This window comes from Arvicola amphibius, chromosome 4 (assembly GCF_903992535.2).
Source record: "Arvicola amphibius chromosome 4, mArvAmp1.2, whole genome shotgun sequence".
Taxonomy (NCBI): Eukaryota; Metazoa; Chordata; class Mammalia; order Rodentia; family Cricetidae; genus Arvicola; species Arvicola amphibius.
In genome coordinates, this window is record NC_052050.1 from 43,154,225 (window position 1) to 43,164,996 (window position 10,772).

Consider the following 10,772-nt stretch of genomic DNA (forward strand, 5'->3'; position numbering starts at 1 on the left):
TCTGAGGTTTTAGCCAATGTGAGCCCTGTGTTAGGAGCAAGAATAGACAGAATCCCCACAGGGGCTCCAGTTCCTAAATCACTACATCTATTATCCCCTGTAAAGAAACCCAGCCCAGAAAACGCTAATAACAGATTTTAATGCATAAGGCACAGTATAAGGCTGAAATTGTTATACATCATCATACATAACGGGCCCAGTAGGCTGAGCAAAAGCAGCAACACTGACCCCCATCAGGCACCCTGGAGAGCCCCAGAGGAACAGGGGGTCATCCAGTCTTTGGCATGGTACCTGGGGGCAGGAAGTGACTAGCATGGTCCCAGTTACCCTCTGGGGGCACTGTCTTTAAGGGGCGGCTCTTTGGTCTGTAAAAAGTCAGTGCAAACGTCCAGGGGTTGAGCTCAGAAGCAGTTGGGGTGGCACAGTCCCCCAGGAATGGGCAGTTTCTGGACAGTCCTCTCTTCAGGGACAACATGCGGCCTTTCTCTTGCTGGCAGTCAGGTAGAGGTTTTTGTCATCACTGTTGATGCCTGGAAAAGGTGGGAAATACATGAAGCAGGCATTGGAGGTTCATTCACTCTTCCTACTCCCTGCCTGTCACCTTCAACTGGGTAAACACTTACGAACAACATCCCCAATGCGCCGAGCCCCCGATTTCTCCAGCTCAGCCAGAACATTGGCCTCAAAGGTCAATGCTGCCACACGGAAGAAGAATTCCCGGACATTCTCACCTGACATGGGGAGCAGAAATGAGTGCTTAGGGGAAACAAGATGGACCCCGCTGTAGATGCAGGGGTGAGAGATGGGCAGGGGGGCACACACAGCAGGAGACTGGGGACCCCAACTCACCAGTGAGGGAGGATACTGCCCAAAACTCAGCCTTCATCTCTTGGGCCACCTTGAGGGCATCCTTCTCCATTAGGGAATATTGAGCGGGCGTCTGGGAGAGTAAAATCAGCATCAGATGGGGGATGGGAGTGGGTCCCCTCACCAAGCTGGGACGTCCTCCCACTGGCACACTCACACTCAGGTCCTTCTTGGAACCCACAAGGAAGAGAAGCACGTTGGAAGGGTCATTCTCCTTGAGTGCATCAGCAAGCCACTGCCTGCCACAGATGGTGGACGGCTGTCAGGAATGAGTGAGCCTGACAGGCCCCATCCACCATCTTTCCCTTGTCCAGTTACCAGCTCTGCTTTTTCTTTTTCCTTTGCCCCCCCACCTCCATTATTCAGAGGATTGATCCCAGTTTCCCATGCGTTGCTGGCAAGCGCCCTACTGCTCAGCTACAGCTTAGATACACCCTCTTTTCCTGACCATCTTTTCTACACCCTCGCTGGATTTCCCCACTGTGTGCTGGGCATCCTTACATACTTGGTATGCTCCAGGGATGCCACGTCATTCAGGTTGAAGACGATGATGATGGCTGAAAGAGGGACAGAAACAGCTGCAGGCTGGCAGACTGACGGTCGCCTGCGGCTCATTTCCCTTACCCACTCCGTCTACTCAGAAGCTTGATGCGCTTAGACTGCCTGCATCCCAGGGCTGAACCCATACCTTGAGCTCCTCGGTAATAGGTGGAAGCGATGCATTTGAACCTCTCCTGCCCAGCAGTGTCCCAACTGCAAGAAAGGAGAGTAGAACTGAGACAATAGGGTGTGTGCAGAACCGGGTGACAGGCTAGCTGGAAGGGGTGGAGGGAACACTCACAGTTGGAGACTGAAGGGGACACCCAACACTTCAAATCGTTCCATCTCAAAATCCACTCCAATGGTGGCCTTGTAATTTTTATCGAAAGTGTCTTTGCAGAACCTAGGGAGGCACCAAGTAGCCTGTAGCACTGGCCACCTCTCGGAGACTGATCCTACTTTGCCCAGCCACGCACCAGAATCCCATTACCTATTAATGAGACAGGTCTTCCCCACAGACAGGTCCCCCACAACGATGACCTTGGATATTTTAAATCTGCTGGACAGAGGAGTAGAGGGACAGAGAAAGTGAACATCAACTTTTCACTCTAGAGAGTTCTAATACTCTGACTGGGGCCTAGTTGTACCTAAGCAGAAAGTTACGTTACCATGGGAAGCCTGGGAGGTCCTGGACAGACATATGTGCTGGGGAGCAGTGTTTAACATTAGGGACATTCACGCCTCTCTTTCTCTGGGGTATGTGTTTTGGGGAGGGGCTAAGAGGGTCTTGATGGCCCAGGGTTTTATACATGTTACACAAGTGCTCTTTCTCTTCCTCTGAGCTGCACACAGCTCCAGCCTAGAGGCTGTATGGAAGGTGTATGACCTCGCCATGATGGATGCCTTCTCCATAGGCTTGCAACAACCTCGTTCAGAGGAAAGGGGAGAACTTAAGAGCTGAGGAATAACCATGTAGCCTCAAAGGGGTCATTCGAATGCCTTCAAAGTTTCTTGAGTATTTTTTTTTTAAGTTAGGGGTGTCCCTAACTCACCCCACGGTGCCTGTCCGGTGCTCCTGGCAGGCGCAAGTGACGCGGGGATGGAAGTCTTTGCGCACGTGCAAAGCGGCCTCCTTCCTCAGGCACTGAGAGGGACATTGTGAGAATGGGGCTTTTGTCCCGCAGCCAAGCAGCCAGGGGTGGGGGGTGGGGTGAGAAGCGGACCACCCAGAAACAGCGGGCCTTGCTGGGCGACAGGGCAGGGCCCAATCCAACTGCTCGGGTGCCACCTCTCCCCGCCCACACTCCGCTACAGCCAGAGGCCCGACGTGGCCCTGGTGCCTACCTGGGGCAGCTCCGCCAGGACGCGGTCCCTCCGCACGGGCGCCAGAATGTTCATCTTGTCTGCGGCCTTGCGGGGTTCCCCGGGAAGGCGCGGAAGCCTGATCCGCCCTGGTCCGTGGGGACCCGACGATCACCCGCGGCCGCGGGGTACCGACAATCACCCGGGGCCACGGGGAGCCTGCTGGAGCCCTCGGCCTCGGAGACGCTACGACCACCGTGGGCCAAGGGGATGAGACGATCACCCCGGGTCTGGGAGAGCCCACAATCACCCGAGCCCGGGGCGTTCCGAAGACCACTCGGGGGCGGGGAGACCCCTCGGCCACTAGCTGTGGGCGGGGAGTCGCGTCCTGGGGAGCCCGGACCCTCGCGGACCCTACAATGACACGGGGTCTAATAGCTCCTACGATAACCCGGGGCCGCGGACACCCGACGACAACTCGGGGCTGGGATGGCTCTACCATAACAGAGCGGCCTGGGGGCGCGGGGCCTTCCCGCCACCCCGAGTCAGTGCGCGCAGGGGCGGCGCTGCCGACGCCCGCCAACGGTGAGAGGAGGGGGCGAGGGCCCTGGACCCGCGGCGAGGCCTGCCGTCCCACTCGGTTCCCACTTCGCGAACGATGTAACACGATCCCCGGAAATTCCTGGAGAAGGGCCGCCCCCTGCCCCGCACCCAGCCGCTCCGGGGCTTGCAGCCGCCCTAGTGGCGGCCCTCGCTAACCCCCTCCTCTCTACTGCGCGCTGCCCGGGCTCTAGCTCGCGGGCCAGATTCCTTACCCCACAACAAGACTGCCTCCACCCAGGCTGGAGCCTTTTCAGACTGGAATCCCCTAAGCCTCTCTCCCCTTCATCTCCCTGTTGGGGCTGCATCTTCCTTGGGGCCCCTTACCCAGCGGAACTGGTGATGGGGAACCGGTGAATGTAGCGCAGCATCTGGCAAGACCCGGAGCTGCCGAGGGGAAAAGGGGGAGAGAAGGGGCCCAAGGAGAGGCGGCGCTTACCCTCCACGACTCTAGGCCTGGAACATGACTCATAGAGTCTGCCCGTGCTTGCCCTTCTGCCCTGAGAGGTGGGACCAAGGGCCTTCAGGGGCTGCCAAGATCGGAACGAAGTGTCCACCAAGGACCAGACATCTCAGATGTGTTGTCTTTCCGTCGAGTCTCCTACTGTAGAGGATGTAGGTAGACTGTAGAATTTCGTCTCCTAGAATAGTCACCGTTCTGGGACTCCAGGACTCCCTTTCTAAAGGTGTTCACCTTTTTTCTCCCCAGATTAGAACTGTCAAAACCAGAACAATTTTTACTTTTTACACACACACACACACACGAAGGAAACTTATGTCTGGAGCTAAATTTTTTTAAAGATTCTATTTATTACATATACAATACAGTGTTCTGCCTCCATGTCAGAAGAGGCACCGTATGTCATTGTAGATGGTTGTGAGCTGGGAATTGTGGTTACTGGGAATTGAACTCAGGACCTCTGGAAGAGCAGTCAGTGTCCTTCACCTCTGAGCCATCTCTCCAGCCCCTGGAGCTAAATTTAAAGATGTGAAGATGAATGGAATACAGTCCTAGAGAGGAACAACTAGTTCTGAGGTGAGGACCAGGAAATTACTCACAGGAAAAACTAGGCTATCCTAGAGTGATGGGTGATGGCTCTCAACTTGGGGGTCACAATCCTTCTAATCCAATATCTAATAATCTAAGATCATAGGAAAACACAAATATTTACATTACTAATCATAACTAGCAAAATTACAGTTATGAAGTAGCATCGAAAATAATTTAATGGTTGGGGTCACCACAGCATGAGGAACTGTGATAAAAGGGTCTCAGCCTTCGGAAGGCTGAGAACCTCTGTCCTGGAGAAATCATAGGCTGTTTCAGCTGTGGCTCACACCTGCAATTCCAAAACTCATTAGACTGGGTTCTGGGTTACATAGTAAGATTTTTATTTAAAAAAAAAAAAGAGAGAGAGAAAGAAAAAAGAAAAAAAATGGTCAGTAGTGGCACAGGCCTTTAATCTCAGCACTTAGGAGGAAGCAGAAGCAGACATATTTCTGTGAGTTCCATAACAGGCTCTAAAGCTACACAGAGAAACCCTGTCTCAGGGGCCTAGGGGTGGTGGTGGTGGTAGTGGTGGTGGTGGTGGTGGTAAGGGGACCTGTTGTGTGTGGTGGACTCACACTTGGAAGCAAAGGCAGGCAGTTTTTTTTTTTTTTTTTTTTTTTTTTAAGGCAGGCAGATTTTTGTGCTTTTGAAGCCAGCCTGATTTACATTGCTAATTCCAGGCAGTCCAGAACTGGGTAATGAGAGCCTGTCTCAAAAAATATAAGAGAAGGCCAGGTGTGTTGGCACACACTTTTTTTTTAAAAATATTTATTTATTTATTATGTATACATTATTCTGTCTGTGTGTGTCTGAAGATCAGAAGAGGGCAGCAGACCTCATTACAGATGGTTGTGAGCCACCATGTGGTTGCTGGGAATTGAACTCATGACCTTTGGAAATGCAGGCAATGCTCTTAACCACTGAGCCATTTCTCCAGCCCAGGCACACACTTTTGATCCCAGCACTGGGAGGCAGTGGCAGGTGGAATTCTGTATGTTCATCCTGATCTACAAAAAACAAAAGCTTAAGGATTAAAAAGACTGGTGGCTCTTGCAGAGGGGGAGAGCAGGGGTTCTGTTCCCAGCACTTACACATACACAGCTCACGTCATAGTAACCCCAGTTCCAGGGGACTGTACACTCTGCTGGTCTCCTCTGGCACCAGGCACAGATGTGCACAGACATGCATGCAGGCAAAACATTCGAGCACATAAAATAAAATTGCTTAAAATATTAAGGGGTGTGGGAAGATTCAGCAGTTAGTGGTGCGTGATGTTCTTTGGGGATTTTTTTATATTTATTTACTTATTATGTGTACAATATTCTGTCTGTGTGTATGCCTGCAGGCTAGAAGAGGGCACCAGACCTCATTACAGATGGTTGTGAGCCACCATGTGGTTGTTGGGAATTGAACTCAGGACCTTTGGAAGAGCAGGCAATGCTCTTAACCTCTGAGCCACCTCTCCAGCCCCCTTCTTTGGGGATTTTCGTGTTTTTTTGTTTTCTCTGGTTTTTTTTGTTTGTTTGTTTGTTTTTCGTTTTTCCAAGAAGGGGTTTCTCTGTGTAACAGCTCTGGCTGTCCTGGAACTTGCCCTGTATACCAGGCTAGCCTTGAACTCACAGAGATCCTCCTGCCTCTGCCTCCCAAGTGCTGGGATTAAAGGCGTGTGCCACCACTGCCCGGCCTATTTTTGTTTTTTCTAGATAAGTTTTCTTTGTGTCCTGACTGTCCTAGCACTCACAGAGATCCTCCTGCTTCTGCCTGCCAGTTCTGGATTAAAGGCCTCCACCACCCGGCATAAATAAACACCATGACTGCCCGCAAATAAAATCTTTAAAAATTACACACAAAAAATTATTTGGAGAAGTGTGTGTGTGTGTGTGTGTGTGTGTGTGTGTGTGTTGTAGCTCTTCTGGAACTCTCCTTTATCTCATGCTTTCATTCTTTAATCGGCCACTAATTCACTGTGGTGATAACTAAACCATATCTATCCGTGGAACCTCGATTTCACACAGATGTCATATGGAGAAGTTAGAGAAAATCCTGTTTTCACACCATCCAGCTTTGTTTCTCCTCTATAGTTGGTCACGTTGCAGTCTATTTGTACTGTTTATAGTTGTGACAGCCTCACTACATGTAGTGCTAGCTGGTGTAGAACTTACTACGTAGAGCCTTGACTTTGGGTCAATCTTTTGTCTCAAGAGTGCTGGGATTTTGGGTAAGCCTACAAAAGGTTTCATCTATCTATATCTACTATCATCTACTTATACTTTTTAACAATTTATTTAACTTTATCTTATGTGCAGTTGTGTGAAGGTGTCAGATCCCCTGGAACTGGAGTTACAGACAGCTGTGAACTGCCATGTGGGTGCTGAGAATTGAACCCCGGTCTCTGCTAGATTAACCAGTGCTCTTAACCACTGAGTCATCTCTCCAGCCCCTATTTATTAGATATATAAATAACTAAACCATATCTATCCCTGGAACCTCGATATATATAACTGGCTTGCAAATTGCAATGTAGCGCAGGCTGACCTTGAACTCACAGAGCTCTGTCTGACTCTCCTCCTGGTGCTGCAATTAAAGTGTGTGCAACCACAGCAAGCTACAAATTAGATTTCAATGCTTTCTTTTTCTTTTTCTTTTCTTCTTTTGAGGCAGGATCTCTATATATAGCTCTGTTCTGGAACTTGCTATGCAAACTAGCTAGGCTGGACTTGAAATACTGGAACTAAAGACAAGTACAATCCACATTCAGTTTAAAAATTCTTTTTAGGGCTGGAGAGATGGTGTAGAGATTAAGAGCACTGGCTGCTCTTTCAGAGTACCTGGGTTCAACTCCAAGCTCCCACATGGCAGATCACAACTGTCTGTAATTCCAGTTCCAGGGAACCTGACATCCATGGCAAAACATCAAAGCACATGATAAAATAAAATAAGTAGGAAACACACACACACAATTCTTTTTAATACTGTTCACGTGAGGGTCTCTGGCCACAGAGTGCCCGCAGAGGTATGTATGCTGGGAATTCAGCTCAAGTCCTCTGAAAGAGAAGTACATGATCTTAATTGCTGAGCGGCTTTCCAATCTCCCAAACTGTATTCTTCGCAGTTGGTAATGTTACTGGCTTCTGAAATGGCAAACCTCTCCCCCAGCGCTGGAAATTGTCCAAGAAATGAAGTGGAAAGGACCAGATTCAACCAGCAGGTTCTATAAACCACACACAGGATCAGTCCTAGAGAAATACACTTGGATCTTATATAAACTACAATTCCCCCAGAAAACAAAAACAAACAAACAAACAAAACCAAAACAAAAAACAAACAAACAAACAAAAAACAAAACAAAAACCTTGTCTTCAAAAAAAAAAAAAAAAAAACTACAACTCCCAAGAAGCCTTAAGGCCTTTCGAAAGGACGAGTAGCGCATGCTTGATTTCGCTCTTTAGGAAATTAAGTGGAACTGCAATTCCCAGGAATCCCCATACTATCGATCACCCAATCAGCGTTATGTATAAGCTATCGCGAGGCTCTGATGAGACTTCATCGTATAAGCTCATGGGAACGAGAGTAGGCAACCCTTTTCGTCAAGATGGCGCCGAAAGCGAAGAAGGAAGGTTTGTAGCGTCATGGGGCTGTGGCGGCTTGGCCTGGGATCTCCGCAGAGCGGACGCACGGGGAAGGTTGCCGCTGGGCTAATCCATGGGGGACTTGTTTTGGGGCTCCTGTCGCGATTAGGCCCACACTACAGTGTATGAGGACCGCGTGGGCCAAGCCGCATGGGCTGGTTCTAGTGAAGGGAGTCGGAGAGGGCACTCAGCCGGCATCACTCGCCGCTGATCGCCAAGCCATTGGCTTTCGGAAGCTACTTAAGATCCACAGGATGGCCGGGCGGTAGTGGCTCACGCCGTTAATCCCAGCAATCGGGAGGCAGAGACAGGTGGGTCTCTGAGTTCGAGGGCAGCCTGGTCTACAAGAGCTAGCTCCAGGACAGACTCCAAAGCTACAGAGAAACCATCTCTCGTAAAACCAAAAAAAGACCCCAGCAGGTTGGCGCTCCGTGTCTCCATACTTATAAGAGATGCTCTTTTTTTTCCCCACTTAAAACGGGAAAATTGCACCAAGTTGATGTTACTCCGGGTTAATTATCTTCGCCTGCAATATCGTGCATATGATGGATAAAACTTGAAATCTCCTGAGACTTATGATGTCTTCAAAGGAACCACTGATGCGCGTGTTAACAGGGCCGCCTGAAAGGATCAGTTTATGAATGGTGCAGTCTAAGTTACATTTCTTCCCTCTCAGCTCCTGCCCCTCCCAAAGCGGAAGCTAAAGCGAAGGCCTTGAAAGCCAAGAAGGCAGTGCTGAAAGGCGTCCACAGCCACAAAAAGAAGAAGATTCGCACATCGCCCACCTTTCGGCGGCCCAAGACCCTGCGGCTACGAAGGCAGCCTAAATACCCCCGGAAGAGCGCGCCCAGGAGGAACAAGTCAGTACCTCGTACCCACTAGTATGTTGTAGGGATCTAGGGTTAATAATTACCTACCTACACAGCAGTTGGCCTTGGAAAACACATAATTGTCCAATGTGCTGCTTTGGTGGCGGCGTGAGATCTTTGTATGTTAATTATTAACGTGATCAGTTTTTGAATACTTCAAAGAGATGGTGCTTATCTTAGGGTTCCAAGTGTCATGACATTTCTTGCTGGAAGGAACACGTGTGAGTGAGAGAGTGGGTTGATTAATTTATCTGCATTGGGCAGTGATGCCCTCCTAATTAATCTTGTATAGAAGTAAACTTTCAATTAACACCAAGTCTTAACGCTGTTCAAAGGAAGTTTGGAGGAATTGAAGAAATGTGTTTACTGAAAAAGCCACGGCAGGGCTGTGTCTATGGGGGTCAGTAGTTTTGAGGCACCTGGTCTTCTGTTAGGAAGTTTTGTGTGAGGCATGACCTGGCTTCAAAACAAAAGTTGTCCAGGTAGTAGTGGTGCACACCTTTAATCCCAACACTCAGGAGGCAGATCTGGGCAGGCAGGTCTCTCTGAGTTTGAGGACAGCCTGGTCTACAGAGTTCCAGGACAATCAGGGATATATAGAGAAATCTGGCTTAGTGGAAGACAACCTAAAAGTATTTGGATGAATAAAGCTTGGTCTCTCAGACCTGCAAGGAAAAAAGGTGGGCAGTGGTGGCCCACGGAAGGCAGAGGCCTGGGGGGGGTATCTGTAGACAAGGCCGTCCTGATCTATGAGAGCTAGCAAGTTTCTCTATTTGTGTGTGAGGGTCTGGCCTCATAGTAAAGTGCTAACGTAGAACTCGAGTGGCTATATGTGCGTGAGGGTGAGGGCCCTTGAAGAGAACACACAAATGGTGACCATTTCTGGGGCGTTTGGCCCCTAGAGCTCAGGTGCATGTGATGACACTGTATAGCGACCAAAGTCTGATAAAGATGATTGCTGTTTTATTGTCTGATGCACCTACTCTTTCCTAGACTTGAGCTCCAAAGTGTACCACTCTTGAATACTGGTCAGCAGCAGTTTTACTCCATTTTGTTCCTCCCATCCTTGCTAGGCTTGACCACTATGCCATCATCAAATTCCCCCTGACCACCGAGTCAGCCATGAAGAAGATAGAAGACAACAACACACTTGTGTTCATTGTGGACGTCAAGGCCAACAAGCACCAGATCAAACAGGCTGTGAAGAAACTCTACGACATCGATGTGGCCAAAGTCAACACCCTCATAAGGTGAGTGGGGCCAGTCAGGAAGGGCTGTGTGGGTTTACTTTTTGCTTAACTATCCCCTGGTTTCTTGGTGACCCTTACCCCCTTTGCGCAAATGATGGAAAACTCATGTTTGGAAAAGAATGACACCAGCAAAGGAACCCCTGATGCCGCAGAGGGAGGGGGGAGGAGTGTGGAGGGCGTGGGGGTTGGAAGAGCACTCAACTAGGGCTTCCTTCTCCACTCAGGCCCGACGGAGAGAAGAAGGCGTATGTCCGGTTGGCTCCTGATTATGATGCTCTGGATGTTGCCAACAAAGTAAGCATCCTGTCCAGTCTGTTCTGTGTCTACACTCGGTCTGCCTGTATTCCCCACTTTCCCCATCTGGCCATCCCAGCTCATTTAACCTTAAACAATTACAGCTCCACAATCATAGCTCCTTTTTTGTTTGTTTTTCAGATTGGAATCATCTAAACTGAGTCCTGCCGGCTAATTCTAAATATACACTTTTTCAACATAAATAATGCTGCTTGTCTTTTTTTTCCGCTTTCTGGTTGGGCTGCTGACATTGCTGTACTGTGGTATACACTGAGGTAACAGTGCTTATATATGGGGTGGGTGCTGGGAAGTGTTTTTCCAGCTCTGAGCAAAAAATAAATATTTACTCCATTGGAACCATGTCACTGTT

At 49.4% G+C, this 10,772-nt stretch overlaps 2 protein-coding genes, 1 long non-coding RNA gene and 3 other non-coding genes across 8 annotated transcripts; 5 read left to right on the forward strand and 1 right to left on the reverse strand.

Moving 5' to 3' along the window:
* Window positions 1–119: 119 nt before the first annotated feature.
* Window positions 120–3,724, reverse strand: Rab34 (RAB34, member RAS oncogene family). 3 transcript variants are annotated; one of them, XM_038326878.1, is made up of 11 exons: window positions 3,637–3,724; window positions 2,752–2,955; window positions 2,460–2,551; window positions 1,898–1,963; window positions 1,709–1,810; window positions 1,556–1,620; window positions 1,373–1,424; window positions 1,025–1,106; window positions 850–940; window positions 624–731; window positions 120–530 (listed from the first exon to the last, which is right to left on the reverse strand). In XM_038326878.1, exons 2-11 carry the CDS (start codon window positions 2,803–2,805, stop codon window positions 463–465), a joined length of 780 nt encoding a protein of 259 aa, XP_038182806.1. In that variant the 5' UTR covers window positions 2,806–2,955; window positions 3,637–3,724; the 3' UTR covers window positions 120–462. The 3 variants fall into 3 exon arrangements, with proteins under 3 accessions (XP_038182806.1, XP_038182804.1, XP_038182805.1); XM_038326876.1 differs by having other exon boundaries at window positions 1,898–1,966; XM_038326877.1 differs by lacking the exon at window positions 3,637–3,724 and adding an exon at window positions 3,209–3,368 and having other exon boundaries at window positions 1,898–1,966.
* Window positions 3,725–7,878: 4,154 nt separating this feature from the next.
* Window positions 7,879–10,127, forward strand: Rpl23a (ribosomal protein L23a). Its single transcript, XM_038327076.1, has 3 exons — window positions 7,879–7,977; window positions 8,666–8,849; window positions 9,932–10,127. Exons 1-3 carry the CDS (start codon window positions 7,953–7,955, stop codon window positions 10,110–10,112), a joined length of 390 nt encoding a protein of 129 aa, XP_038183004.1. The 5' UTR covers window positions 7,879–7,952; the 3' UTR covers window positions 10,113–10,127.
* LOC119813815 lies at window positions 8,526–8,594 on the forward strand. Its single transcript, XR_005285263.1, has one exon. It is a non-coding gene; the product is annotated as a small nucleolar RNA SNORD42 (small nucleolar RNA).
* Window positions 9,767–9,838, forward strand: LOC119813830. The gene has a single exon (XR_005285276.1). It is a non-coding gene; the product is annotated as a small nucleolar RNA Z17 (small nucleolar RNA).
* Window positions 10,128–10,171: 44 nt separating the features above from the next.
* LOC119812424 lies at window positions 10,172–10,759 on the forward strand. Its single transcript, XR_005285081.2, has 2 exons — window positions 10,172–10,402; window positions 10,544–10,759. It is a non-coding gene; the product is annotated as an uncharacterized LOC119812424 (long non-coding RNA).
* On the forward strand, window positions 10,194–10,257 carry LOC119813816. The gene has a single exon (XR_005285264.1). It is a non-coding gene; the product is annotated as a small nucleolar RNA SNORD42 (small nucleolar RNA).
* Window positions 10,760–10,772: the final 13 nt, after the last annotated feature.

Coding starts and splice junctions, on each gene's coding strand:
- Rab34 (XM_038326876.1), bottom strand. CDS start 2,805: ATGAACATTCTGGCGCCCGTGCGGAGGGACCGCGTCCTGGCGGAGCTG. Junction 1,621..1,708: donor GTCCCCTTCAGTCTCCAACT/GTGAGTGTTCCC, acceptor CCTTTCTTGCAG/TTGGGACACTGCTGGGCAGG. Junction 941..1,024: donor GTTCCAAGAAGGACCTGAGT/GTGAGTGTGCCA, acceptor TTACTCTCCCAG/ACGCCCGCTCAATATTCCCT.
- Rpl23a (XM_038327076.1), top strand. CDS start 7,953: ATGGCGCCGAAAGCGAAGAAGGAAG. Junction 7,978..8,665: donor GCCGAAAGCGAAGAAGGAAG/GTTTGTAGCGTC, acceptor CTTCCCTCTCAG/CTCCTGCCCCTCCCAAAGCG. Junction 8,850..9,931: donor AGCGCGCCCAGGAGGAACAA/GTCAGTACCTCG, acceptor CATCCTTGCTAG/GCTTGACCACTATGCCATCA.